Source organism: Diadema setosum, chromosome 15 (assembly GCF_964275005.1).
Source record: "Diadema setosum chromosome 15, eeDiaSeto1, whole genome shotgun sequence".
In the NCBI taxonomy this organism is placed as follows: domain Eukaryota; kingdom Metazoa; phylum Echinodermata; class Echinoidea; order Diadematoida; family Diadematidae; genus Diadema; species Diadema setosum.
Window position 1 is genome coordinate 13,848,193 of NC_092699.1, and position 25,061 is coordinate 13,873,253.

The 25,061-nt window shown below is 38.3% G+C and overlaps 1 protein-coding gene across 1 annotated transcript in view; it reads left to right on the top strand.

Annotated features, from left to right (window-relative positions):
* The window catches only part of LOC140239051 (serine/threonine-protein kinase mTOR-like), a 243,344-nt gene extending 219,897 nt beyond the window's left edge, over positions 1-23,447 (top strand). Inside the window, exons 40-55 of the mRNA XM_072318948.1 lie at positions 570-665; positions 1,662-1,784; positions 3,263-3,445; positions 6,206-6,340; positions 8,847-9,021; positions 9,816-9,951; positions 11,098-11,245; positions 11,975-12,097; positions 12,858-13,013; positions 13,726-13,800; positions 15,120-15,255; positions 15,769-15,834; positions 16,842-16,922; positions 17,821-17,901; positions 18,883-18,988; positions 20,661-23,447. Coding sequence (XP_072175049.1) covers positions 570-665; positions 1,662-1,784; positions 3,263-3,445; positions 6,206-6,340; positions 8,847-9,021; positions 9,816-9,951; positions 11,098-11,245; positions 11,975-12,097; positions 12,858-13,013; positions 13,726-13,800; positions 15,120-15,255; positions 15,769-15,834; positions 16,842-16,922; positions 17,821-17,901; positions 18,883-18,988; positions 20,661-20,676 — 1,836 coding nt within the window. The 3' untranslated portion in view covers positions 20,677-23,447. The remainder of the gene's footprint in view (positions 1-569; positions 666-1,661; positions 1,785-3,262; positions 3,446-6,205; positions 6,341-8,846; positions 9,022-9,815; positions 9,952-11,097; positions 11,246-11,974; positions 12,098-12,857; positions 13,014-13,725; positions 13,801-15,119; positions 15,256-15,768; positions 15,835-16,841; positions 16,923-17,820; positions 17,902-18,882; positions 18,989-20,660) is intronic.
* The last annotated feature ends 1,614 nt before the right edge of the window (positions 23,448-25,061 follow it).

Genomic DNA, 25,061 nt, shown 5'->3' on the forward strand with positions numbered 1-25,061 from the left:
AGTGTATACAATATCTATGCTTTAGATTACCTAATCTGAGAAGAAAGGTATTGTTTTGAATAAGACTGTGGTCAATGTATATGTTACATGATTTCACATTTCTTTTCAAGTGATTTGACATACAGCATAGAATTTCGAAGAGTTGTTAATTTTTTTTTACATAATCTCAATACTCTCATAAAGAAACTATGAACAATGCCCTGAATTCAGTATTAAATGCATCATATTGTCTTGATATGGCAACATATGTATAGTAGTGCACTAGTGTACCCATTGTTATGTATACAGTGTGTACATTTGATTTCACAGTGGTAAAACTCTGCTTAAATAGATGAAGATTCCAAGTTTTGATAACTGTCTTTCTCTTTCTTCTTTTTCTGCAACCCCCCTCTGTTCTCCTCTTATTCTTTTTCTCCATTCTCTTTTCCTTTTCCCTTTCATGCTTCTTCTTATTCTTTGGCTTCTTTTTATTCTCCTGCTTCTTCTTCTTCTCCATCTTCTACTCCTTCTTTGTCTTCCTCCCTTTTTTCTGTGATCCTTCCCCCTCTCCATCTCTCTTGATACACCAGGTGATACCCCAGCTGATAGCCAGGATTGACACCAGACAGCTTGTGGGTCGTCTCATCCAACAGCTCCTCATAGACATCGGCAAGCAGCATCCTCAGGTAAGGCCAACTTGGGAAGACCATTCTCAAAATATTTAATTGGCAAACTTTGTGACATTAAAAATTGTAATATGAAGTGTGCTGTCCATCTATACTGCAACAAGATATTGTGAAGTCATGGCTCTACAAAGTCATAAGGTTATTTGGGGGCTTGTTTTGTTTTTGTTTAGTTGTTGCTGTTGTTTTATTTTTGTGTACTGTAAAAGTGGATATTTTTGCACGACTAATATTTATCGTTATATTTATATAACAACTAATATTTATCGGCGGGGTAAGAAAAGTTTCATGTGTTTTTAATTCCACGGAATCAAGACATCAACTACTGACACATACGGCAAGCAAAACTATTCGCGGGCTTTTATTTTCGCGCTAGTTTCTGGTTGCGCGAAATGCGCAAAAATTTCAACACCGCGATAATGTCCACTCTTAAGGTATTTATTTGTGTGTTTGTTTTTTTTTGCATGTCCAATCAGCTGAACAGTCTGCTGCTCACATTCACAGTTTTGGAAGACCTGACAAAGATCTTGCACATAATTATTGTGCACAGTGATGAAAATGCATGTTTGAATGTGTGATCTGCTCTTTAGTTTATCATTTCTTACATTTCTTTTTACATTTTTGAAGGGGGGAGGGTGGGGGAAAGGTAGTAACAAAAGCTGAGAGCTTGAAACAAATGATTTTTTAGTAAGATCAGTAGCCTTGTCCTGCTGAAACTTTGTACTAATTGTATTTGTGTTTTCCATTTGACAATGGGTACCCACCATTTACATGTTGGAGAGAAAAATGTTGATTGAAAGTTTTCGTGCTAAAAGACAAAAGTGTCATAGGTGGGATTTGAACCTCTGAGCTTCAAATGTGAAATGTACCATCGGAGCATACACTGTATAATCAAGACCACTGTACCACCATGTAGTGTCATCATGTGCATTCATCATACTTTAAATCAATGAACCAGTTGTAAATATGATTGTGTGTATCCCCTTTCCTTCTTCTCAGGCCCTGATCTACCCCCTGACTGTGGCCTCAAAGTCGCAGAGCTCCGCCCGACACAATGCCGCCAACAAGGTGCTCAAGAACATGTGTGAACACAGCTATACCCTGGTCCAACAGGCCATGATGGTGAGAATGTCCGTCAAACTTTTCCCTCACATCAGGGATGTGAGAGTTTAGAGTTTAATTTGATTTCAGACTTTTTTTACTCTGCCCAGAACCCACTTTAAAGACTTTTTTTTTTTTGTAGTTCAAAGGCATTGAAATGTTCACAGTTTAATGCACTTCAAAGTTTTCTACGTAAGTTTCAGACTTTTTCAGACATTTTTCTGCAAGTGCTCTCACACCCTGTCACATTCCAATAATTTTTTTTTGTTTATCTTGTCACTGTTTTGCCATTCTAAGTTATCCCTTCTCTTTGCCATTCATTAACTTTTACTGCTGCATAAAGTTTAAAAGCCGGTTTTGACTGCGAGGAATGAATGACTAGCATTCTTCAACTGGAGGTTCCTCCCCCTATCTTGATTAAACTTTCAACTCACCACTTTGCTTGAATTTTCTGTGAGTGTTCGTGAGACAGAACACCTGTGTAGTGTTTCTAGTCCAACAGATGTCTTAAACCAGACCCACAGAGCCGCAATATTCTAAACTAGAAAAGCACTCCTGAGAGCACAGACCTCCACCAAGCAGCTAATTTTCACCCTTACAGGCGTGCTGAAAATCTTCAAATTTCCCAATACATAGAAGCCTTTTGTTTACGTCATCAGCTTCCAGCTAGGCGATGTCTTGCATGAGCAAAGCATGCACTTTATTAGAGTGCATATGCAAAGCTCAACTATGCACCGCTTGAACTCTCAAGTTCATTGACTGTATCTGCCAAAAGCTTAAAAATCTGTCAAAGATCCATAAAAGTTCCTAGATCACTACAAAAATTTAATCATTTGTTCCTTCTGTCATTGACTTTTCCTGCAGGTTTCATTCAAATCCGTTCACAACTTTTTTAGCTATTTTGCAAACAGACAAACCAACGCCAATGAAAACATAACCTTCCTTAGCGAAGGTAACTAATTGTGAATAGTCGACATGGTATCAACGAGACAGGGCAAGCAGAATATGAGTGTTTTATCCAATTTTACTACAAGTTAATATTTTGATGACAGAAAGATTTTTTTTTTTTTTTTTTGCACACTGCAAGAAGCACATATTTCAATTCTGTACAGAGCTGAGATGATTCCTAATGCTTTTTTTGGGCAACAAAACCTTGTATCTCCAAAATTGTCACATGTTCAGGTGAGCGAAAAAAAAACATGGCCGCCAAATCACTATAAATGACATCTCCTTTCCTTTGATATGCTGTGATGGCTTCATTTATGGGGGTAAGACAGCTGGCTTTTGGACTAGGACATCACTAATTAACTGATTATCCAGCAATTAATCTCCAAAAGTGATTTTTCTCCGAAATTTCAGATACAAAGTTTTGTCAACCCAGCAATGATGTGCTTTTTTGTAGATGTGTTTCCAGGCTCGTTTAGTTGTGTTTCATCTCAGCAAAAAAAAAAAAAAAAAAAAAAAAAAAATTGACACAATCTCCATCTTTGGTCCGTCAGGTGAGCGAGGAGCTGATCCGTGTTGCCATCCTCTGGCATGAGCTCTGGCACGAGGGACTGGAGGAGGCGTCCCGACTCTACTTCGGCGAGAGGAACGTCAAGGGGATGTTCGCCGTCCTGGAACCGCTGCACGCCATGATGGAGAGGGGACCCCAGACCATGAAGGAAACATCTTTCAATCAGGTAAGGAAAAGTCTGGCAGAGGGAGACTAGTCTCGTCGAGGGTGGGAATGGCTCAGAGAAACCAGAGATGGTAGAATGATAGGCGTATAGATTGATTTGTGGATGTGAAGCAACAATTGAGTAGTTACAGGCAACAAGATGGGGACATTGCAAACCTGTCAAGAATGTCTGCGTTTGATAATACGCCTAAAAGAATAATAGTATGTGTTACTCAGAACAAGAATAATCTTCCTACTGACACTGACACATACATGAGAGATACAGAGAGATTGGTGAATACATAGACAGATAGATATAGATGGATAGGTACAAAATGTAGATAGATTGATTAATAGATAGATAGATAGATAGATAGATAGGTAGATTGATAGATGATAGATAGTTGGATAGATAGATGAATAGAAAGACATTTGATTGATATATGATAAGATGAATAGGTAGATGAATTAAAGATACACAGATAGATAGATTGGTAAATAGATAGATAGATAGATAGATACAACGTAGATAGATAGATAAACAGATAAATAGAAAGATAGGTAGATCAATCAATCAGAGACAGGAAGACAGATGTAGAGGAGAGGGGTTTGGAGGGCAAAGAGAAATTAAAGATGACAACGTTGTGAGTATATGAGTGATCAGTCAGCTGACAAAATTCCTCTGTTTGAGTGAAAACGATTAAAAAAGAAAACGCAAAACAGTGAAATTCATGATAGAAATTTCCACATTGGACCTACAATGTACTTGTCAATGTAATCACAAACACTTTTTTTTTTATCATGCAGAAATTCCTGTGTTACCAATACTATTGCAAGCATGTTATCTTGTTAAAGATCGGTTGACCTACTTCTAGGCTTGTATTTATGTCATCGCAAAATTGCATATGGCGACAAAGACACCCAGCTGCCACCAGCCCAGAAATCCAGCCTGACATGTCATGTTTGTAAACCTTGCTTCCTGAAACCCCTGCAGTTGAAAGATTGTTCTAACCTAGGTCTCCCCCACCCCCTCCCTTTCCCTCCTTTCGCCCTCCCCTCCCAAATCCCCCTTTCTCTTGCTATAAATGAAATGATTATGTTAACAGCACTCTTCAACAGCACTCTTCAATTGTCACATATGATTCAGACAGCCCCCTCCCCCAAGCCTGCATCTCTCCCAGCTATCCAATGTTTATTTATGTTGCATGCCTGGCAAGGATTAAAAAAAAATAAGTGAAAAAAAAAAGAATAAATGTAGATGTAAAACAGAAATACATGTATAACTACTGTAGGGTTTGGCTGCAACCATGCTGCCATTCAAGTTTTGTCTAATTATATCTTTAGAAGAATAAGGCTGTTTATTTTCAGGCACAGCTTTTTGGCAAAGTTTTCAGCAGATAGAATGGAACATGATAAACATTGATCTACAGCACATTAAAAATGTAATTCCTCAGTCACAACATTATCCCATATCTATTTATTTTTCATGCCTGGCAAAGGTTGGGTTTTTATTTTTGTTTTATTAATATGTTTTTTGTTTTTTTTTTTAATTTAGAATTGAAACAATAATCCATGTATGACAATGTCTTGGCTACACCCACACACTGAAATGTAGTCCTAATCAAATTTTTATATTCTATTTTCCAGAACATATATTTGGCAATATTTTTCACTATTTAACATGGAAAGAGTAGAACAGCAACATACAACACAAATTACTTTGTTCCAACATTTAAATTTACCAGACTGTTGGCCAAGACCAGTGAGTGCACTACATGTTTCAGGACATGCATGAATATTTGTTGCTGGAAGAAAAAAAAATCCATCGCTCAACTTGACCCTCCTGTATCTGTATATTTGGCAATAATAAACATTTGTTATTATAACCGAGGATATTTATGAAAGACTTTTCTGCTTGTTTGGTTTCGTGCTAACTCAATGGGTCAGTTGGAAAGTGCACACCTACCTGGATCAGATTTTTTTTTTCACCTTTTATCCAATGTTGCTGGAAGATGTTAACAGTTATAAACAAGGCTGAAAAAAAGAAAAAGAAATGGAAACATGGCATTTTCAAACAGTAAGGTAGCTAGTAACCCTGAGAATAGATTTATCAGAACATTGAGGAAGAAAAGCAGTGAAAACTAGCCAACATAATGTACATCAAAAAAGAATGAAATAAAGCTAACAGTCACAGCAAGAAGAGGATGATATAGAAAGGGAACAATTGTTGTGATCTTGTTAGGAGGACAATATTCCTAATCCTGTTAATGCAGATAGTGATAATGATGATAAACAGTGATAATTGTAGAAGAAGTAACAGTAGTCACAGTAGTACCAATAGAAGTAGTAGTAATGGTGGTAGTAGTAGTAGTAGTAGTAGTAGTAGTAGTAGTAGAAGTAGTAGTAGTAGTAGTAGTAGTAGTAGTAGTAGCAGCAGTAGCAGTAGTGGCAGTAGTTGAGGTAGTAACACTGTTGGTTGTTGGAAGGATATCAGTAGTAGTACTAGTAGTACAGTGCACTCCCATTATAATGAACACGGTGGTAACGAAATTTTGGTTGCAATGAAGTGAAAATTCAGGCCGCAGCATTATCTGCTCCATGTTTTGTTGTTGTTCTTTTTAATTGTTTATTTGTCGGTTATAATTAAATTTTTATGCAACAAAAGAAGACTGCCAGTCTTGAGGACTTTGTTATAACAGGAGTCCACTGTATTGATGATATTGACGTATTAAAGTAGTAGTAGTGCTCCTTGTAATGACTTGGATGTGTTCATCTCCACCAGGCCTATGGTAGGGACCTGATGGAGGCCCAGGAATGGTGCCGCAAGTACTCCCGGTCCAGGAACGTCAAGGACCTCACCCAGGCCTGGGACCTCTACTACCACGTCTTCAGGAGGATCTCCAAGCAACTACCTCAGGTGGGTTGGAGAGGGGGTTGGTTGAGCATCTTTTTGGTCATCTCAAATCTGTACTTCTCCGTGTTTACAGAAAGATTTGAAAGTAGCCAGTTGAAGACAAGTCCCAAGTATGCTCGGGCAGGTGTCTATGGGAAATACATGTTGTATGTATATGTGTTGTAGCAAAATCAGCCCGTCCTCATTGGGTTAAAGGAGGATTTGTTTGACCAATTGTACACAAAAGTAAAGTGACTTCACATTCCTGTTTCATCTTGTGACTTCTGTATTTTTGTGGGATGAAATGTTTGCAGATTTCCTGACAATGGCTTGGCAACCACAAGCCAACTTCTCAGTAATTACATGCTTGTAAATTACTTTTAAAGACCCATGTGTGTGGGGAATCATGGGTGGCCCAATTTACTCGCTGCCCACCGGGGTACATTCAAAACCACAATCATGTTGCACTGGTCAGTGAATGTGTGCATCGAAGTGTTCACTCATTGGTGGCAGTTGACTCTAGTCAAGATTCTTCAGCCGTGGGTGTACTTACACAGAGATCGGTGATAAAGCTATACACAATGTGTTACAGGAATTCTTGAATGTATCCTAGCCAGGCCGCATATTTTTTATTTACACCACTGCTCCGCCACAATTCCCAGAAATATGAAAGAAACGGCTATCAAGTCTTTGACTTTCTTACTCTCTCTAGCCTTGAGCCTGACGGAATAAACCGTTACATATACTTTAGAAATTAAGAGCAAAAATGAAAACAAGATATTGAGCAAGACCCCGATTGGGAGTCGAACCACCGTGACACCGGACCTTCTGATTTTCAGTCCAAGCCCCGATCTCACCATGCCAAAGCGAGGTGATGCCGAGAGCGGTGGTCATTGTCATTAAGAAGTAGGCCCTATGTGAACACAATTTGTCTTAGGTAGAGTCCCTATACTCGTAGTCTTAGGGCGCGAGCCGTTTCTGTGGGGTTTTTTCAATATTGTGGAGGAGCAGTGGTGTAAATAAAAAATACGCAGCCAGGCCATCCTTCCCACTCAATGGTATCCATACTGCTGGTTGATAGGTTCTTCACCGAGTCAAGGTAACGGTTGACCAAGTTACCCTGACTTGGCCAAAAGGGGGCAGCATTCCATTTGTAGGAAGGGCATGTTCAGGAAAGACATACTGGCTCGAATTCACGAAGGTGGTTTAAACTTAGACCATGGGCTAAAATAAACGTTAAATAGGCATTCACCTGTACCTTTGGCATGTTTGTACAATTATTTCTTACTTGAAGTCTGTTGTCCTACGTCAAAAAAAACTGTCCTGTCCTACGTCAAAAATCTGTCAATCATACATTGTATTTACGCAGAAAAAATTTGCATAAACCATGGTTTAAATTTCTACCACCTTCGTGAATTTGGGCCTTTAAGTCTATGACTGGCTGTACAGGCTTGCCTGTGACCTCAAAGTGAATACTGTATAAGCTGTTTTTCATGAATGAGGAGGTCACTGACAATTTCTTGAGATGTTGTTTGATCGATTTAACCCTAATCCCACCGTTTTTTTTGAGGGACTTGAAACCACAAGGGGGGCCTTTTTGCCCCCCCCCCCCCCCCCCGATCTCCGTCATGGATTGCACGATCCTTGCGAAAATTTGCACGAAGGTAGAGGCCAATGTAGTCTACAAAACTGTATAGTTAGATTTTTGAAGTTTAAATTTATGTATTTTATATTAATTTATGCTAATTTATGCAAAAATGAATTTTTTGCCTATAAATCAAAAAATAAAGCTCCAAGACTTCTAATTTTTGATGAACATATTCTTTTCAATATCCATAACAATAATATTGAAGCAAAAATTCGGCTTCATAATTATTTCTTATGTATTTTATCGTTTATTGAATTTCTTATGTATTTCTTTGTGTTTTTACTTTTTGTTTTTGTTGGGTTTTTTTGTCAAAACTTGTTGCAGAAATTTTTTAGAGCATGATCAGGCTAAAATAAATCATCAGCCATTGAAAGTAAAAATATTTATTTTTATATGAATTAATTGCAAAAACACAGTTTACATTGGATTTGTACACAAAATCATGTTTTTGAGCAATTTTTGGGTCGACATATTTTTTTCAAAGGGTTGTGGCTTCAAAACGGTATGCCCGGGAGTGATAAATTTGGTCTCAAAAGTTGTGCGATACTTGAAAGAAAAAAGTCATAAAATGTCATGGCGAGAGCATCACGTTTTGCGGAATAATCACGCGAAACGTCGGGGGGGGGGGGGGGGGGGGGGGGCTTAATAAGATTCAGTGGAGATATTAATACATTATATTTATTTGATTACACATGAACACACGCACATACCCTTGCAAACATTCACATTTTCTCTCATGCTCACTCTCTCTTTCTCTTCCTCTTCCTTTTCCTTGCACACACAAATACACACACATACAATGTACTGTCACATACATGTACATGCACATTCATATTTTCCTTCTTTCTCTCTTTCTCCCACCCTCTCCTTCTGTCTCTCCAGTTGACCCAGCTGGAGCTCCAGCTGGTCTCCCCCAAGCTCCTCATGTGCCGTGACCTTGAGCTGGCCGTCCCGGGCACCTACGACCCCAACCGACCCGTGGCCAAAATCCAGCGGGTCCAGTCCACCCTGCAGGTCATCACATCTAAACAGCGCCCTCGCAAGCTCAGCATCTTCGGTAAGATTAACCCGTCGAGGACGAGTCCCCAGTATACTCGGGCAGGTGTCTATGGGAAATGCATGCTGTAGCAAAATCAGTCCGTCCTCAACGGGTTAAAGACACAGGTTGAAGAAAAATTAGTGATTCTGAATTTAGGTTTGAAAGATCACCTTGTAACTTTTGTATCAAATGTAGAACTTTGCAATCCCAGAGCTCACTCAGTAACAGCTTCAGTATGTTCTTTCAGTGGGAGATTGAGGCATTTTTACTTTCCTATTTATTTACTGTTCTGTGTCTGGATATGGTATGTTTGCACTAAAATTTGAATAACTTTCTTCCAGCTTGTTATCTCTTTCAATGTGCAAGTCCAGTTATAGAATTACAGAGAAGAAAAATTCCAGATTCTGTATCCTTGTTACTATGAACATAATAGTTGTTGTTGATCATCTAAAAAAAAAATATATATTTTATGAGAAAGCTGGTATGAATCACATACAAAGATTACTTATTATGAAATGTGTGATGTTTTAAGCTTCCATCCATGTGAGGTAGAGCAGAAGTAACTATAGACTGTATTGAACTTCTGTTTATTACACATTTACACTAGGTATTCAATTTCTACTCATGTTACATTTATGTAGTTCCACTTTCTAATGTACTTCGGGAGGGGTAGCCCAGATACTAGTTTGAATAAATATGAAGCTGATGGGATAATCCAGGATTCAATCTACTCTCTGTGTAGATAGCGTGGCAAGGGTACAATATTTTGGATGATCCGTGAAATAATCTGATATCAATGTTCCTCTTCATAGGGAGTGATGGGGCAGAGTTCATGTACCTGCTGAAGGGTCATGAGGATCTGAGGCAGGATGAGAGGGTGATGCAACTCTTTGGACTGGTCAACACCTTACTGGCCAACAACCCGGACACCTTCCGCAGACATCTCAAGTGAGATCCGTGTTCTGCTCTGTGTTCATCATGTCCACCTTCTTGCTGCTTCTGATTATCTTTCCAGTTTTTGTTTTGCACATTTGAGCTTTACTTACCTGTGACTCTCGCAGCACCACACATTCTCTTACCAGTTTTCATATCTTCAGAGCCCTTTCATGAAAAATTATTTAAAATTCATAGAATATTATCAAGAGTAGCTCTCAGTGAAGTTACATTTTTCATCTATTTTTTTTTTTAGATGTTATTTTTCACACTTGCTGAAGTGCTGATTTTATACAGGATAATCTTTTTCTTTGACACATCTTAACATCAATTCTTTCTTTCTATATTTCTGTCTCACATCATTCGTTTTTATTGGCATCTTGTATCATTCCATGCACATTTGTTACACTGTGAATACACGTTATCTTATTTAGTAGAGGATACCACCATGATTTTCAGACTATCTGCAATATGTTGTTGAATATCTGTTTAATGTAACTTTCTTGAAGTCTCTATGGAGGTCAAGTGTATTATGATGTCCCTTGTTTTCTTCCTTCTTGTTCTTTTTGCTGCCCTGAACTCTCTCAATAAAGTCACACTGCAAGTTTGCATCTCTCTAACGCTAACCTTCCACAGCGTAGGCCAAGAAAGTCTGTTGCAATTTACAAATACTAGTATATCTTCCTCGCATGTGGATGTGAATTTAGGCAAATTAAGGTGCATATATTCAGAGGGTACGTTGTACCTGTGGAAGAGTGCGTGAAAAAGCTTTTTATTGAAAGTAGACGATGATTTCTCTATCACAAAGTTAGTGGATTCTTCAATTCAGAACTTGACAAATTGTAATAGCAGTCCTTCAGCGAATGTAGAGAAAGAGTACCGTACTATAAAAGTGGATATGTTTGCGCGACTAATTTTTCGCGCTTGGCAGTGTAAGAAGAGTTTCGCGTGTTTTTAATTCCGCTATATCAAGACATCAACGGTTGGAACATATGGCAAGCGAAAATATTCACATGCTTTTATTTTCGCGCCCTTGTCTGGTTGCGCGAAATGCACGAAAATTTAAACAACGCGAAAATTTCCACTGTTACAGTGTTACAATGTGTCATGATCATTCTAAACTTGTACTAATCTGTACCATTTTCTACATCCCCTGAACAGTATCCAGCGGTATGCAGCCATACCCCTCTCCACCAACTCAGGCCTCATCGGCTGGGTACGCCACTGTGATACCCTCCATACTCTCATCAGGGACTATCGGGATAAGAAAAAGATCCTCCTCAACATTGAACACCGCATCATGCTCAGGGTGCGTTACCTCGCCCATATTATGTAATGAGTTTAGCATTCTTGTTATTTGCTTACATGTACTTCTACAGAAAGAGGTACATTCCAAGTTAAGACCCTTTTTTCATCTGTTTGCATCGATTTACAGTGATTTTTGCATTTACATTAACAAAGAAATAGTATCATATTTTTTTCTTTCATCAATGTGATGCACTTGCAAAAAAAAAGATATACTCATATCTCATATCCCAGTACTTGTAGAGGGAAACAATTGATAATTTTTATGTCATGGTCATATAATGTTTTGTTAACATTAATGAATAAATTATCTTTTTGCAACTGATTGACAAATTGCCCTACATCAATGTAAATAAGCAATGAATTGATCAGTGTTTTAGTAGTAGCCAAGATAAAAAATATCCTGATCGAGTATGTACGGCCATGATTTTTTATCTTGGCTACTACTAAAACACTGATCAATTCAGTGCTTATTTATGTCGATGTAGGGCAATTTGTCAATCAGTTGCAATGAAAACATCTCGACGGAAGAATTTCATGAATTAGAAAAATTACCTTTTGTAATCATGTATCACACTGCATGAACACTAGACAGATTTTAGTGTCAATTCTGTGGTTTTGCAAATCATGAAGACACCAAGAAGAAAATCCCTTGCATGACCACATTCTCACAATCATTTTACAAGTTTTATCATAGCAGGGTCTTACGCACTGTCCTCCCTCTGAACTATAGATGGCGCCAGACTACGAGCACCTGACCCTCATGCAGAAGGTGGAGGTGTTTGAGCACGCCCTGGACTACACCCAAGGTGACGACCTTGCCAAGCTGCTCTGGCTCAAGAGCCCCAGCTCTGAGGTGAGTGCAAGATGGTCCTAAAATTAATTCCTCCAGTAGATATACATTTCACTATTAAAGGAGATCTTACCTAAAGCGTTACGAAAACAAACTTACAGACAAGGCAAGTCATACAGTTAATTTGTACCATGAATAATAGAAAGGATGATATACTAGTGAATGGCCATAAATCTGGTACCTTGTATTCATATACATCTTTTGATGCAGATTAAAATTGTGAGATCAGTAGAACATAGATGCTTCCACAAACATGCCATGCCTTCATGCATATCACTTGATAATAGGGCAAGAAGGTCGTTGAGGTGGTAAACACGCATCCATGAAGTTTGTACTTTAGCGGCTGATAGTGTGCAGTTGGGTAAGGTGAAGAAGAAAAAGAAAAAGAAAATATAAAAGAAGTTGTCAAAGAAGAAGAAGATGGAGAAGAGGAGGAGGATGAGAAGGAGAAGAAAGAGGGAGAAGAAGAAGGAGATGATGCTATGCACACATTGTTGATTAATCAGGAATTCATGAATATCACATACACTGTACATTTACATGCCACATGGTATTCACTGCATATTTGAGACTTTTTCCAGACAAGAACAAATAAACAGTTATTGCTGCTGCACACAAGAAATTATGGAAGATTTGCTTGACTCACATATAATATGGATACATGCAAGATGGACAGAGTAAGCTATGATACATACTGCTCTAGCATTGTTCTAATATTTGTCATGCTCTATGCCCCCTCCACCTCCCTCCCTTTCCCCCCAAGGTCTGGTTCGAGAGAAGGACCAACTACACCCGGTCATTGGCCGTCATGTCCATGGTGGGCTACATCCTGGGGCTGGGTGACCGACATCCCTCCAACCTCATGCTTGACCGCCTCACCGGCAAGATCATCCACATCGACTTCGGCGACTGTTTCGAGGTGCGGTATCCTAGAAGACCTGATCTTTTGAAGATGATGATGATGTTGATGATGATGATGATGATGATGATGTTGATGATGATGATGATGATGATGAAACAGTATTTACAGTTTATAGGGCCATTTATCTGTAGAAACATTCAAAAGCCCCCGGCTCCCACAATGTGTCACACATCATTCACAAAGTTGCGGGAAAGATAAGTCTTCAGTTCAGATTTGGAGGTACAAATGTATTGAGGTTGTGACAATTCCAAAGTGAGACTGGTTGAGAGTTTCACAGTAAATGTGTGTTAAAGCAATTCATAGACTCTGTGTACAGTGCTTTCATAGACTATGTGTACAATGTTAATGCCCTTCTGGCACCAAACCAACAAAACATTATGCTAGATCCAAGTTTAGGGGACTTGTTTGTAGGACTGCCAAGCATCAGTTGAGTTTATGGTGGAGCAAGGGCAGTCTGGACTATTAATGCCCACCACAAACACCATCAACTTCTTACATAATTTCTGATTTGACGAAATTTGTACCATTTCATTTGTTTGGTTTTGCTGAATTTATTTGACCCAACTTGTACTTGGAGCTGAATTACCCTTTGATATGAAATGCATGTGGATGGTCTGTACTTTAATTGATGACCCTTGCGATGTTGTCTCATGGCAGTGGAACATGAAGCAGGATGTTGTGATGGTGGTTGTTGTCATTGTTGATGCAGGTCGCCATGACGAGAGAGAAGTTCCCGGAGAAGATTCCCTTCCGACTCACCAGGATGCTGATCAATGCTATGGAGGTGAGATGACATGTGGAATTTCCCTCTTGTCTGTGCAACTTCTGATTTTATTGTCTGTCTGCAATGTTATCTGTTTCCTCTTCTCTTCTCTTCCCCCTCTCTTTCACCCCCTCTCCCCATCCCCTTCCCTTTCTTTCCCCTTACTCCCCTCCATCTCTCCTCCATGTCTATCAGTCTGTTTTGTCTCATCTTGTCTTCTGTCCTTCTGACTCATGAGGTGTCATGGAGGCAAGATGGTTTATCAAAGTTTCCCTTTGTCTCCTGATCTTGCTTGTAAATTGATTTATGTGTATCTGCTCTCTCTTCTCTTTTTCTTCTGATGTATCCCATGAAATCAACAGGAAGAGATGCTTCACTGTTAATGTTCATGGTCTGTTTCTTTGTTGTTGGTTTTTTTTGTCTTGTCTAATTCTTTGGTTTACCTCTCATCATGTTTTTCTCTCACATGCACATCTCCACTCCCCCTTCCTCTGTTTCGTTCTGGAGTTTCTCATATTCACCTCATGAAAAAAGTTCCTCTTTGTTCTCTGCTGGCAACTTCATGCAGTGCACAGTTTGCCTTTCAAAGCTTTGTGGATCATGATAAACGATCATGAATCAGTTAAAGGTCCAATTTACCTTTGGGAGCAGTGATTTCAAAAATTTTCAAGATATCATAGGTGATGCATATGTGTAGGTCTGTTGTATCATAAAACATCCTACCATATGAAATATTTGCAATAAAACCTAAAATATAAGGAGATATCAGGGTTTTTCTCAATAAACCGTAACTGTATACGGTTTAGTCTGGAAATTTTTTTATTATAACTATTGTTCACATTTTGTGTATTTAACAACACTTAACATCCATTATACGGATTCAAATTTTGACAGTGGTTGTTTCTATCCCTAACTCACATTTTAGAACTGTTTTATAGGACTAATGCTTTCATCTGCAAATGGTAAATTATGCCTTTAATATGACATGTGTTCTGTTGAAAAGTGATGAACAGATTGTGGAATGGGATTTGATTTGATTGGGTTGGTTGGGTTGGATTGGATTGAATTGAATTGAATTGAATTGAATTGAATTGAATTGAACTGAACTGAACTGAACTGAACTGAACTGAATTGGATTGGATTAGATTGTATGGGATGAATTGGGATGGGATGGGATGGGATTGGATTGGATTGGATTTGATTGGGTTGGTTGGATTGGATTGGATTGAATTGAATTGAATTGAATTGAATTGAATTGAATTGAATTGAATTGAATTGAATTGAATTGAATTGAACCGATATCTCTTCCATGTCTACACCCCCCCACCCCACCACCCCAGGTGACCGGTATTGATGGTAACTACCGCATCACCTGCGAGAGTGTGATGCAGGTGCTTCGCGAACACAAGGACAGCATCATGGCCGTGCTGGAGGCCTTTGTCTACGACCCCCTGCTCAACTGGAGACTGATGGACAGTGAGTGAACTTAATGAAAATAAAAATAATAATAATAATAATAATAATAATAATAATAATAATAATAATAATAATAATAATAATAATAATAATAATAATAATAATAATAATAATAATAAATATTTCTAATGCACACTTCCTGACAATTATATGTTACTCAAGGTGTTATAATAATTCATATATTATAATTAATCAACAACATAATTCAAAGGAATGAGCTAAATAAATTGAGACATCTAACTAAAACACATGTATGCAATTACTATTCTTGGACTTTTCATAAATGTTGTATTAAAGTACACTGTAGATGGAATGACTAAACTCCGGCTTTCGTATAACCCGATAAAGACTACAGTTCGTTCCAAGTATCTTTGGTAACGCACCATGGGAAATGTGTGTTATAGCAAAATCAGTTCGCCCTCAACGGGTTTAACTCCTTAAGTGGTACACTTAAGATGAGAATGAGCATTTCATGTATCTCCCCTTCTCTTTACCATTTCTCTCGCTCCACAGCTCCTAAGGGCAAGAGGTCAAAGGCCAGATCAGGTGCTTACTCCACCAGCCAATCAGGGACAGGAGGTGAGTAGTGGTTGAGACTGATTTTCAAACATGCAACCCGTCACCGCAAACGCTTGATGACATACAGCGTACAGTATTCGCCCATCAATCTCCTGATTTGGGAATTTTCAAATTTTTCATCGCCAGTAGCAATCCATTGATGAATAATTTGTCTCACTTTTATAGTAAACACACAGACACACAGACACACAGACACACATACATCAGGGACAGGAGATGAGTGGTTGTTGATAACTGATCTTGAAACATCACTACGAATGCACGATGAAATACACCATAGTCACACGTCGATCTCTTGATTTTGCAATTTTCAAATTTTTCATACTCAAAAGCTATCCACTGAAGTATATTTTGTCTCACTTTATAGAAAAACACACAGGCACACACATACCATAGAAATGTTGACAAACCCAGCAACCAGGAGTGACAGACTGGGGAATCGGCGAAGATGAATGTGTTTGGTACATGTATATGGTGTTTCTCATGCAAATGTCGATGGAATCCCATTTTCTTTGCTCATTTTTCCACTAATAATTCATATTCATTTCTGGTCAGTTTTCTTCTGTTTGCGTTTGTTACATGCTCAAAAAGCTGCATCACTTCGGTGATCCCTCGCATTTATCCCCAAGTTGAATTATCCTTCGGGTTTATGCCAGGTTTAAGTGTGTGCGTGTGTGTCACACACAAACATACCGTTATAGCTTCTGACCATCAGAACATTGAGAATTTAGGGTTTCTGGGACGAACACTGAACTAGGGCTTTCTGTAGCTCAGGCAGTAGAGCACCGGGCTAGCAATCCGGAGGTCTCGGGTTCGTATCCCGATGGAATCCCATTTTCTTTGCTCATTTTTCCACTAATAAATGCAATTATAACTTTAAAACTTTTAATATCAGACAAGAGAAGAAAAAAAATGTGTGAAGTGTTTTTGTTTTATCATACAAATTATGAATGAAATGTTTTCTTTTGGATTGCATTCAAGATTTTAATCTAAATGAACTCTTTCAGACTTGCTGGACAATGTCGACATGGAGACACCCAAACAGAAGAAGCTAACAGGACAGGCAGACTCCAGCGTGCAGTCCCAAGGTAAGAGGGAAGAAGGGGAAAACCCATAAAAGATTCCCACTTCTCTCTCTCAATCATGCTCCCTCTTTCTCAGTAGGTGTCCTATGAACATTGTCCTTCCTTGTGCTACTTAGCCATTTGTGTCATGCAATATATAGGCAAGAAAGAGAGAGAGAGTATAATATATACGAAGCCCTGTTTATGAATTGTCCATATGTGCAATTTTGACGGGGAGAAAGCGACTTGTATTGACTGCAGCAGACATGAATTCACATTTGCCCAGTGATTCCAACTTCAATAGATTTGTTACCATAGCAGTTTGCCCATTGTGTATGTTTGTGCACTTGTATCATTCTCTCATTCAATTATATATCATTTATAATCGTTTGGGACACTCTTGATGTTTTGCAGTAGTTCTTTGACTGTAGTCATAAGCGAGAATTATGATTGATTTTAGAATATTCTGTCAATCTTAGGGATAGGTGGAGATGCTAATCATGTTCTTATTTACATGTACCACAAAATGGCAGAAATTTGCCATGTCATATTGCCATGTTATTTTCTGCTTTTTTGTTCTTACTGCTTTGTATTGTATATCATGGTTTTTGTAATGTTATATGTTTTGCTTTATGTTGATGTTAGCTTGTGTATTTTGGTTGTTGTCAAGTACATTCGGTTCATTTTGGTATGTATCTGTGGGTTGCTATCATGTATTATTTTGTTCATATTGTTATGTAAATTTTGTTCCTGTTGTTATGTTGTATATTGTGGTTATTGTTATGTTATATATTTTTGTTCATGTTGTCATGTTGTTTATTTTGGTTGTTGTTATGTTGTATGTTTTTGTTGCAGTTACTTAAGTTTTATATAGTGTTACTATGGATCATCGTTTCCATGTTTTTTAATGCTTTTCTTTCAGATGGAGAGCCAGGTGTTCAACCAGAAGCCCTCAACAAGAAGGCCATCTCCATCATCAACAGAGTCAAGGATAAACTGACAGGTGAGAGCCTCCAACAGACCAAACCTTTATGATATTTTGGTGGCATCAAGTCAAGATGTGATTGATCTGATATGTCCTACTATTATGTTAGGTCATCAGCACATTCATCATGGCATTATTTGCTGTTGAGTTGGCGTTCATGCCAAGTTTCTTTGATTCCTAATTGATCAAATTAACCATTCATTCAGCAACATTTTCAGTGAGAATAGTGACAAGTGCATGATGCAGCACTGTCCAATTGACCTATGACCTGCAGGGCAACAGCCAATTACATTTAGTTACATGAATAAACAAGAGAAACTATTATCAATGGCAGGAAGATTTTTTTGCATTAATGATTATACCCAGGGCTCAACACTAACGGTGGCCCGGTGGCCCATGGCCACCAAGAACGCACGTCGGGCCACCAAAATTTCAGAAATGAAGAATTTGATGGCCTGATCGGGCCACCAAAAAAGGTCGGATGTTTGCCTTTGGGCCACCGAAAATAAAAGTTAGTGTGGAGCCCTGTTATACCAATGACTGACCATAAGAAAAAGTTACCAAATATGACAGATACTTTAGCAACAGCCAGTCGGCTTTCAGAATTTCTGGCCATTGCTGTAATAGCTTTCATTAGAGAATAAAATTTGAAGGTTGGTAGTGGGAGTAGTCTGGTTTTAACTAACAGTAGAACCATATGGAAATTTGTTGGTAGCCCACTGAGTAATAACTCAGTGACGTTACTGTCGTCCATCTGACATCTAAACTGACACCAAATGCGTCAATGCCAACAAAACAAGCAAACAAATTAATTCCACATGTGCAAGAATACTAACAAATGTTCTGCAATCTTTTGTTGGAGGAACAGTGCTAACACTGGTCCAGACCTTCCTGGGTGAACAAAAACATATTTTTCTGCTAGTTTTATACAATTCATATCTATTCAGTAATTCATTATCTCAATCAGATGCCCTTTTTTCTCGTTCCTCCATCCTGCAGGATGTGACTTTTCGACGGACAACCCTGTCGACGTGCCTAACCAGGTGGAGCTCCTCATCCAGCAGGCCACCTCCCACGAGAACCTGTGTCAGTGCTACATCGGATGGTGAGTGCCAAGGGGACCCAAGACCTACCCCTATCCCTATCCCCATCCCTTCCTCCCCATGGCAAATTTCTTATTAGGTTACCCCCCCCCCCCCCTTGTGTGTCCTCTCTTGCACTTAGCCATGATCCACAAACCTCTTATTATCTCACGCACATTATCATCCCAAAACTGAGAAGTGATCGTGGAGGAATTGTAACCATCTTATCAATAGTCAACAAGTCTACTTCTAGAGAAGTTCACCTTTAAATGGTAGGAAATATGTAGGTTAGTTTATCTCTAGTTGGGGTTTAAAGGGTTTATGTGTATGGTGAACCCCAAGGGGATGCTGCTAGAAGCCCCCCTCTTAGGACCTTCTTAGAGACCTTCAATGTAGATATGGAGATCTTCAGAAACATCTGTGTCTGGAAGTTGTTTGGGAAGTTGTTTTCAAACATTTGATCACTGATTAACCCACTGCAGAGCATACAGAGTTTTGACCAGTGAAGCATGTCCAAGTTAACCATAAATCTTTTGTATGTGCCATTCCCACAAATTGAATTTCAGTTCAATTTTGTTTTCCTTTGCACCTATACTTCACTCCAGAATCACTGGAGCACAGAGACATAATGCTTACACAAGTACAGCCTTGTCTGCTGCTGTTTATTTAAGTCCTTTTATCCCTTTTTTATCAGCTTTGCTGAAGCTATTAGCAAGCATACAAATCTTTCCTGTAATCAGCCTAATAACAAACATTTTTCTGTGTGCCTTAATGAGTAACTGATTGCTCGACATCAGACTGAGAGAGGGTAGGGGATGGGGGATAAAGTTGAGATAACATTTCTATTACAGAACAGGTAGTAGAACAGAACGTACATACAGAGATATTTATTTACACAGATCTGGGTGTTTAGGGTGTTTTATTGTTGTTGTTGTCGTTGTTGTTGTTGTTGTCGTCGTCGTCGTCGTCGTCGTCGTTGTCGTTGTCGTCGTCGTCATTGTTTGTTTTTTTAACCAAATGAGCAACTAGGAAAAATAAACCAAACCTAAAACCCACTGTCATTACCTCTTTTACTACTATCAATCCATCTGAGGAGAGCATGTGACACAGTGTAGTGTCGGAATTTAGTAATTTTGCAACCGTGATAGCTTTATATGATCCAAAATACTGCATAAATGAAAGAGAAATAACATGAAACTACAGAAATATTAAAGCTGTCTGGCACTTTTTAGTGTAATTAGCACAATCTGTCCTTACAGGTATTGTTACACTGTGTGTTACATTGTACATTGATGTTATTTGAATTCTTTCTTCTATGATTTTAAAGTTGTGCATGAAATAAGAGCGCCATATGAGTATTAGACTTTGAATTGATTATATATTTCATTTTATATCAAGAAAGACTCATATGGCATCATTTTGTCCCATTTGGTGTCATCTTGTAATTTGGTATTGTCTCTCAGCAAGGAGGTTTGAGAGAACGGGTTCTCTCATACCTCCTTGCTCTCAATAGACACTTCAGAATGAATAAAAGATCTAATAGCAGGGTTTTGAGTGTTTCATGTTATGATTTGCTCTGGAGCTAGGATGACTGTCTCTTTCACGTATCTTCTGTGTCTTGTTCTGTCTCTTTCAAAGGCATGCTAACAGACTTGGCAATGTTTCCTCTGCATTTTCTTCTGTCTCACTATAAAGGTGCCCATTCTGGTGAGGAGACCAAAGACACCCACCATCCTCCCCAGAGTTCTGGGCTCCATCTCACCTGGTGCACCTCACACCTCACTGGGGTCTGCCCCAGTCACCACAATAAGCGTGCAATCATGCTCTTCACCCGAATGGAGAGACATTTCTTTTCTTTTTTCTGTGTTAAATGTTGATGTACTTTAAGAGTTTGAGGAATGAAGACGTGAATGTGACAGGTTCTCAGAGAGCGGCAATTGGGTGCTACAGGTATACTCGGAAATGTGTACAATACCAGCTCTCTCATTTTTAGGAAAACAAAAACTTTTGCACCTATAAATTCTGTAGGTATCAACGGTACGGTGTATTCATATCAATTTCAAGGCAGGGCGGTTTGCTCTGTATTAATTTCTTGTGCACAAAGTAAATCAAGGGCACTGAAAATCAACTGAGCAGCAGTAGGACGCACCTGTTGTGGTTTCTTGTTTCAAGATGCCACCAGCATAATAGGGAGACTATGTAGAACCTTTAGGGTGGAGACAGTTGAAAAGGTGGTTTATTAACCTGATCCATACTGAATTCTGAAATGCCCATAGACTTAATACGCAGGACACAAGATTCTCATACGGAACAGGTTAAGATGATAGTATTGTTTACTTCCATGTAAAGATAAAAAGCACTCACTGATATTCCTCTACAGAAATGAACTAACAGTATGTAAATGAGAGCCATCTACCTGTCTCTTTTGTCAGAAACCATGTTATATTGTACTTCTCTAAATGAAATATTTCTTTTTTGTGTATGTAATTTTACAATTCCTCTATCAACTTATTAGTGAAAGATATTTTATGTTTATTTTCTGGGAACTTCTTAACCCTAATTTCCAAAGCCCTGTCAACTTTGTTTTGGTTTTGGTTTTTCTTTACATGAAGAGATTCATCTTAAACATTTGTTTTGTTTTGTTGTTTTGAATATCAGCAGCGCAAAGTCTAATCATAATGAAGATGCTTCGATGAGATTGTAAAATAGAAAATGTGGATGGCAAGGAACCGTTCTGGATCAAGTTGTATGAGAGTAACTCTGCTTGTAACTCGAAATTCACATATTGGGAAATGTAATGTACTGTAAAAGCCGTTATTTTCACATGCAGATATTTTTGTGCATGAGAAGGGTCACAGGCATTTGCGGGAGATGTTGTTTTCGCTATTTGATACCGTAACGATACAACTGAAAGTAAATCAAAACACTCTGATATTGAGATTCTGAGAGAAACTCAATCCTTCTTGATCTAGAGCTGACTAGAGTGAGAGTGTGTGTTCCGATTGGATTTGCTGCAGATCATGCCAAAGTAAATGCACAAATTTTGCTGCATTTCGTGTGCTTTTATCAACAAGTCCTGCTGAGTAAAAGACAAATTTGAGAAGAGTTGTGAAGATCGTATTTTGTCATCACAACTGTAATAGTAAACATGACCTGTTCTGGTCAATGTACATACAAGAAAATGCACTTACAGACACAAAAGCATCAGAGTGGTTTCCTTTAATATCTGGAATGAAAGACAGACAAACAAACAAACAAAGCAGAAATTGAGATGCACATTTTCAACTTAATTATTCACCAGACTTTAGTGATATCTGTGGTTTGTTTGACAACCTTGATATCATAACTTATTTCACTCATGCACATCTGTTACCTATATTTTATTTTTCACTTAAAGATTGTACGTGGTTGTACACTGTACAGTACATACAATCACCGGTGCATGTAGGGCCTACAAATAATGTTGTAATTGTAACAAATTTCAAAGGCACCATTGAATATAGGTACAATGAATAGATGAACTTGTGTGTTTGGTTTGCCTGGTTTTAATCCAATTTTTCAACCACGACAGCCTGACATGAAGATGTAATAAAGCCTGATTGGATTTCTGTGCAGTCTGGAATAGTATCACATGCTTCACGGTAAATTGTATGTTACATGAAGGAATTCACCAGACATGTTGGTCAAGGGTGCCAAATCCCATGTACCCCAGGCATTCATCATGGGGGCATGATCACTCCGGCACTATCTTAAATCTTTTTTTTGTGTGTTTTTATATTGTTTCACAGTGGTCAGTTTGTTGATGTGTTGTTGGTAATATGATTTTGGTGCTTTGGCGGGGGGAAAAAAATGCCTACACAGAAACATGCCTAATAAGAGCGAGTTTAGAATGATGGAGCTTTCTTTCTTTTCTTTTTTTTTTTCAGTTTTGCTGTGCCATGGACTTTGGACAGTTTGTACAATGTTATGGGAAGTTTGTGCTAATTAGCACTTTAAAGCACAGTGGAGTTGCGCATTTTTTTGTGATATACTGTACTGCAACAGTGGAAATTTTTGTGAAATCGATTTTTGAGAGTGCAATTTAATAATGATATGAAATTCACAAATTTTGTAAATCACTAATTGTTGATGCTTTACAAGTTATAACATTGATTCACATCGACGCCGAGTAAAGGAAAGTACAAGCAAATAATTGCACGCGAATTCATTTTGGCACTGGTATCACAGAGCACGTAATGTGCCAGTAAGGTTTCAAGAACTGCAAAAACTGCACTGTTCTGCGGGTATGATATTTGAGGTACAGTGTACATCTGTCACTGAATGCATTCTGTGGAGTCTGTCAAGGCGGAGAAACATAGAAACCTTAGTACATGTAATATGGATTTTGTGCATTTCAGGGTGTTCAGTGATATTTCATGTAGTGGAATGGACAAGAGTAAGCTTCAGTTTTAGGAGGGAAGAAGACTGGAGGGGGGGGGGGGGGGGGGGGGAGAAAACAACTGACCGGTGGTGCCAAAGAGATGATGTCCTTTTTTTTTTTTGAAGTGTCACACTCTTGCAAAGAGTATAAAGGCACAAAAATGGAGTGTACATGTTATAGGCCTACCGTGTAGAAAAAGACACACACACACACACACGCATACACATACTTGGAAACTTCGTTTGATGCCAGTTTATATAGGAGAGATGCTCGTCGCCTTTTATTATCACAAGAATGAACGTCAGAAAATGGCTTCTTTTTTTTTTCGTTATCATTTTTAAAGCAAAGACTGGATGAGAGTGATTTTATGATTGGCTGCGGTTACGTGAGCTCAGCCCGCAGGCTTCGTAAAGCTGTCTTTTGTTGATTCATCGCCAAAATGATGATTTGTTAAAATTGCTCGTGTATGTTTTGTAAAAGTATCCAAATAAAAAGCGGTATCTTGCTTATCACCATAACCACTGGGTGTTTTTGTCTGTTCTTTCACTTGTCTTGTCTAGCTTGGAATTGACCCTTCAAACATTTTTTATGAAATGTCTAAAGTCAGAGGGAGAAAGAATACTTTAAAAAATTAGTTATAAGCCTTTGATATCCTGAAAGGTTTACACAGTCTCAGTCCAACTGATGACTATGATGACATTTTGATAGTGATAATTATAATCATAATGGTAATTGTGATGGTGATCATGATGGTGTTGATGATGGAGAAGATGATAATACTGTTATTATTACAATTTTCTTAAATTTCCATGCAAATTATGATGATTGATAAGTATATAATAATAATAATAATAATAATAATAATAATAATAAGAGTAAGGTCTTATTTACCCAGGGTAGCCTCTTCAGTGTTGCCACTGCTCTACCAGAGGGCCCTACTGTTATTATTACCCTAGCGTTGCCAGGTACCCATTTATACACCTGGGTGGAGAGGGACATTGTGGGTAAAAACATCTTGTCCAAGGATGTAAGCACTGGGCGGGATTCGAACTCGCGGTCCAATAATTGTCATAATGATTGGACCTACACCATTTGTGACACCAACCATCCGATAACACAAGAAATCTGGTTTGTCATAGTGTTTCTCCATTAGTGAAGTTAGATATCATTATGTATATACGTATAAATATACATATTATACACACAGGCACACTTATACATATATATACATATATCAAGTTCAAGTTCAAGTTAGAATTTTTATATTTTTTTTCTGATCTACAACTATTTTAGCAACAAGCATGCCTTCCATTAGCAGACAGGTTGATTCATGACCACTTCTCTCTTGAAGGTATAAAGGGTGTGTACAATTCTGGTTGAGGTGAGGATTTAGCTCTTAACGTTTTGTGAGATATTCAGAAACCACTCTATGAGATATATGCAATTCCAAGGGGTATCCAAGGTTTATTTGATGAAAATCGGTTTTGAAATGGCTGAGATATCCAAGTACAAGATGAAACAGAAAGATTCTAATAAAAGATGTCGCCTGTCACTTTTTATTGTTATCACTTTTTTGGATATCTCAGCCACTTGAAAACCAATTTTCATCAAATATAACGTTGAATCCTTCTTAGAATTACATGCTCTTTCACATTTCATAAGAGGTTTATCATTAT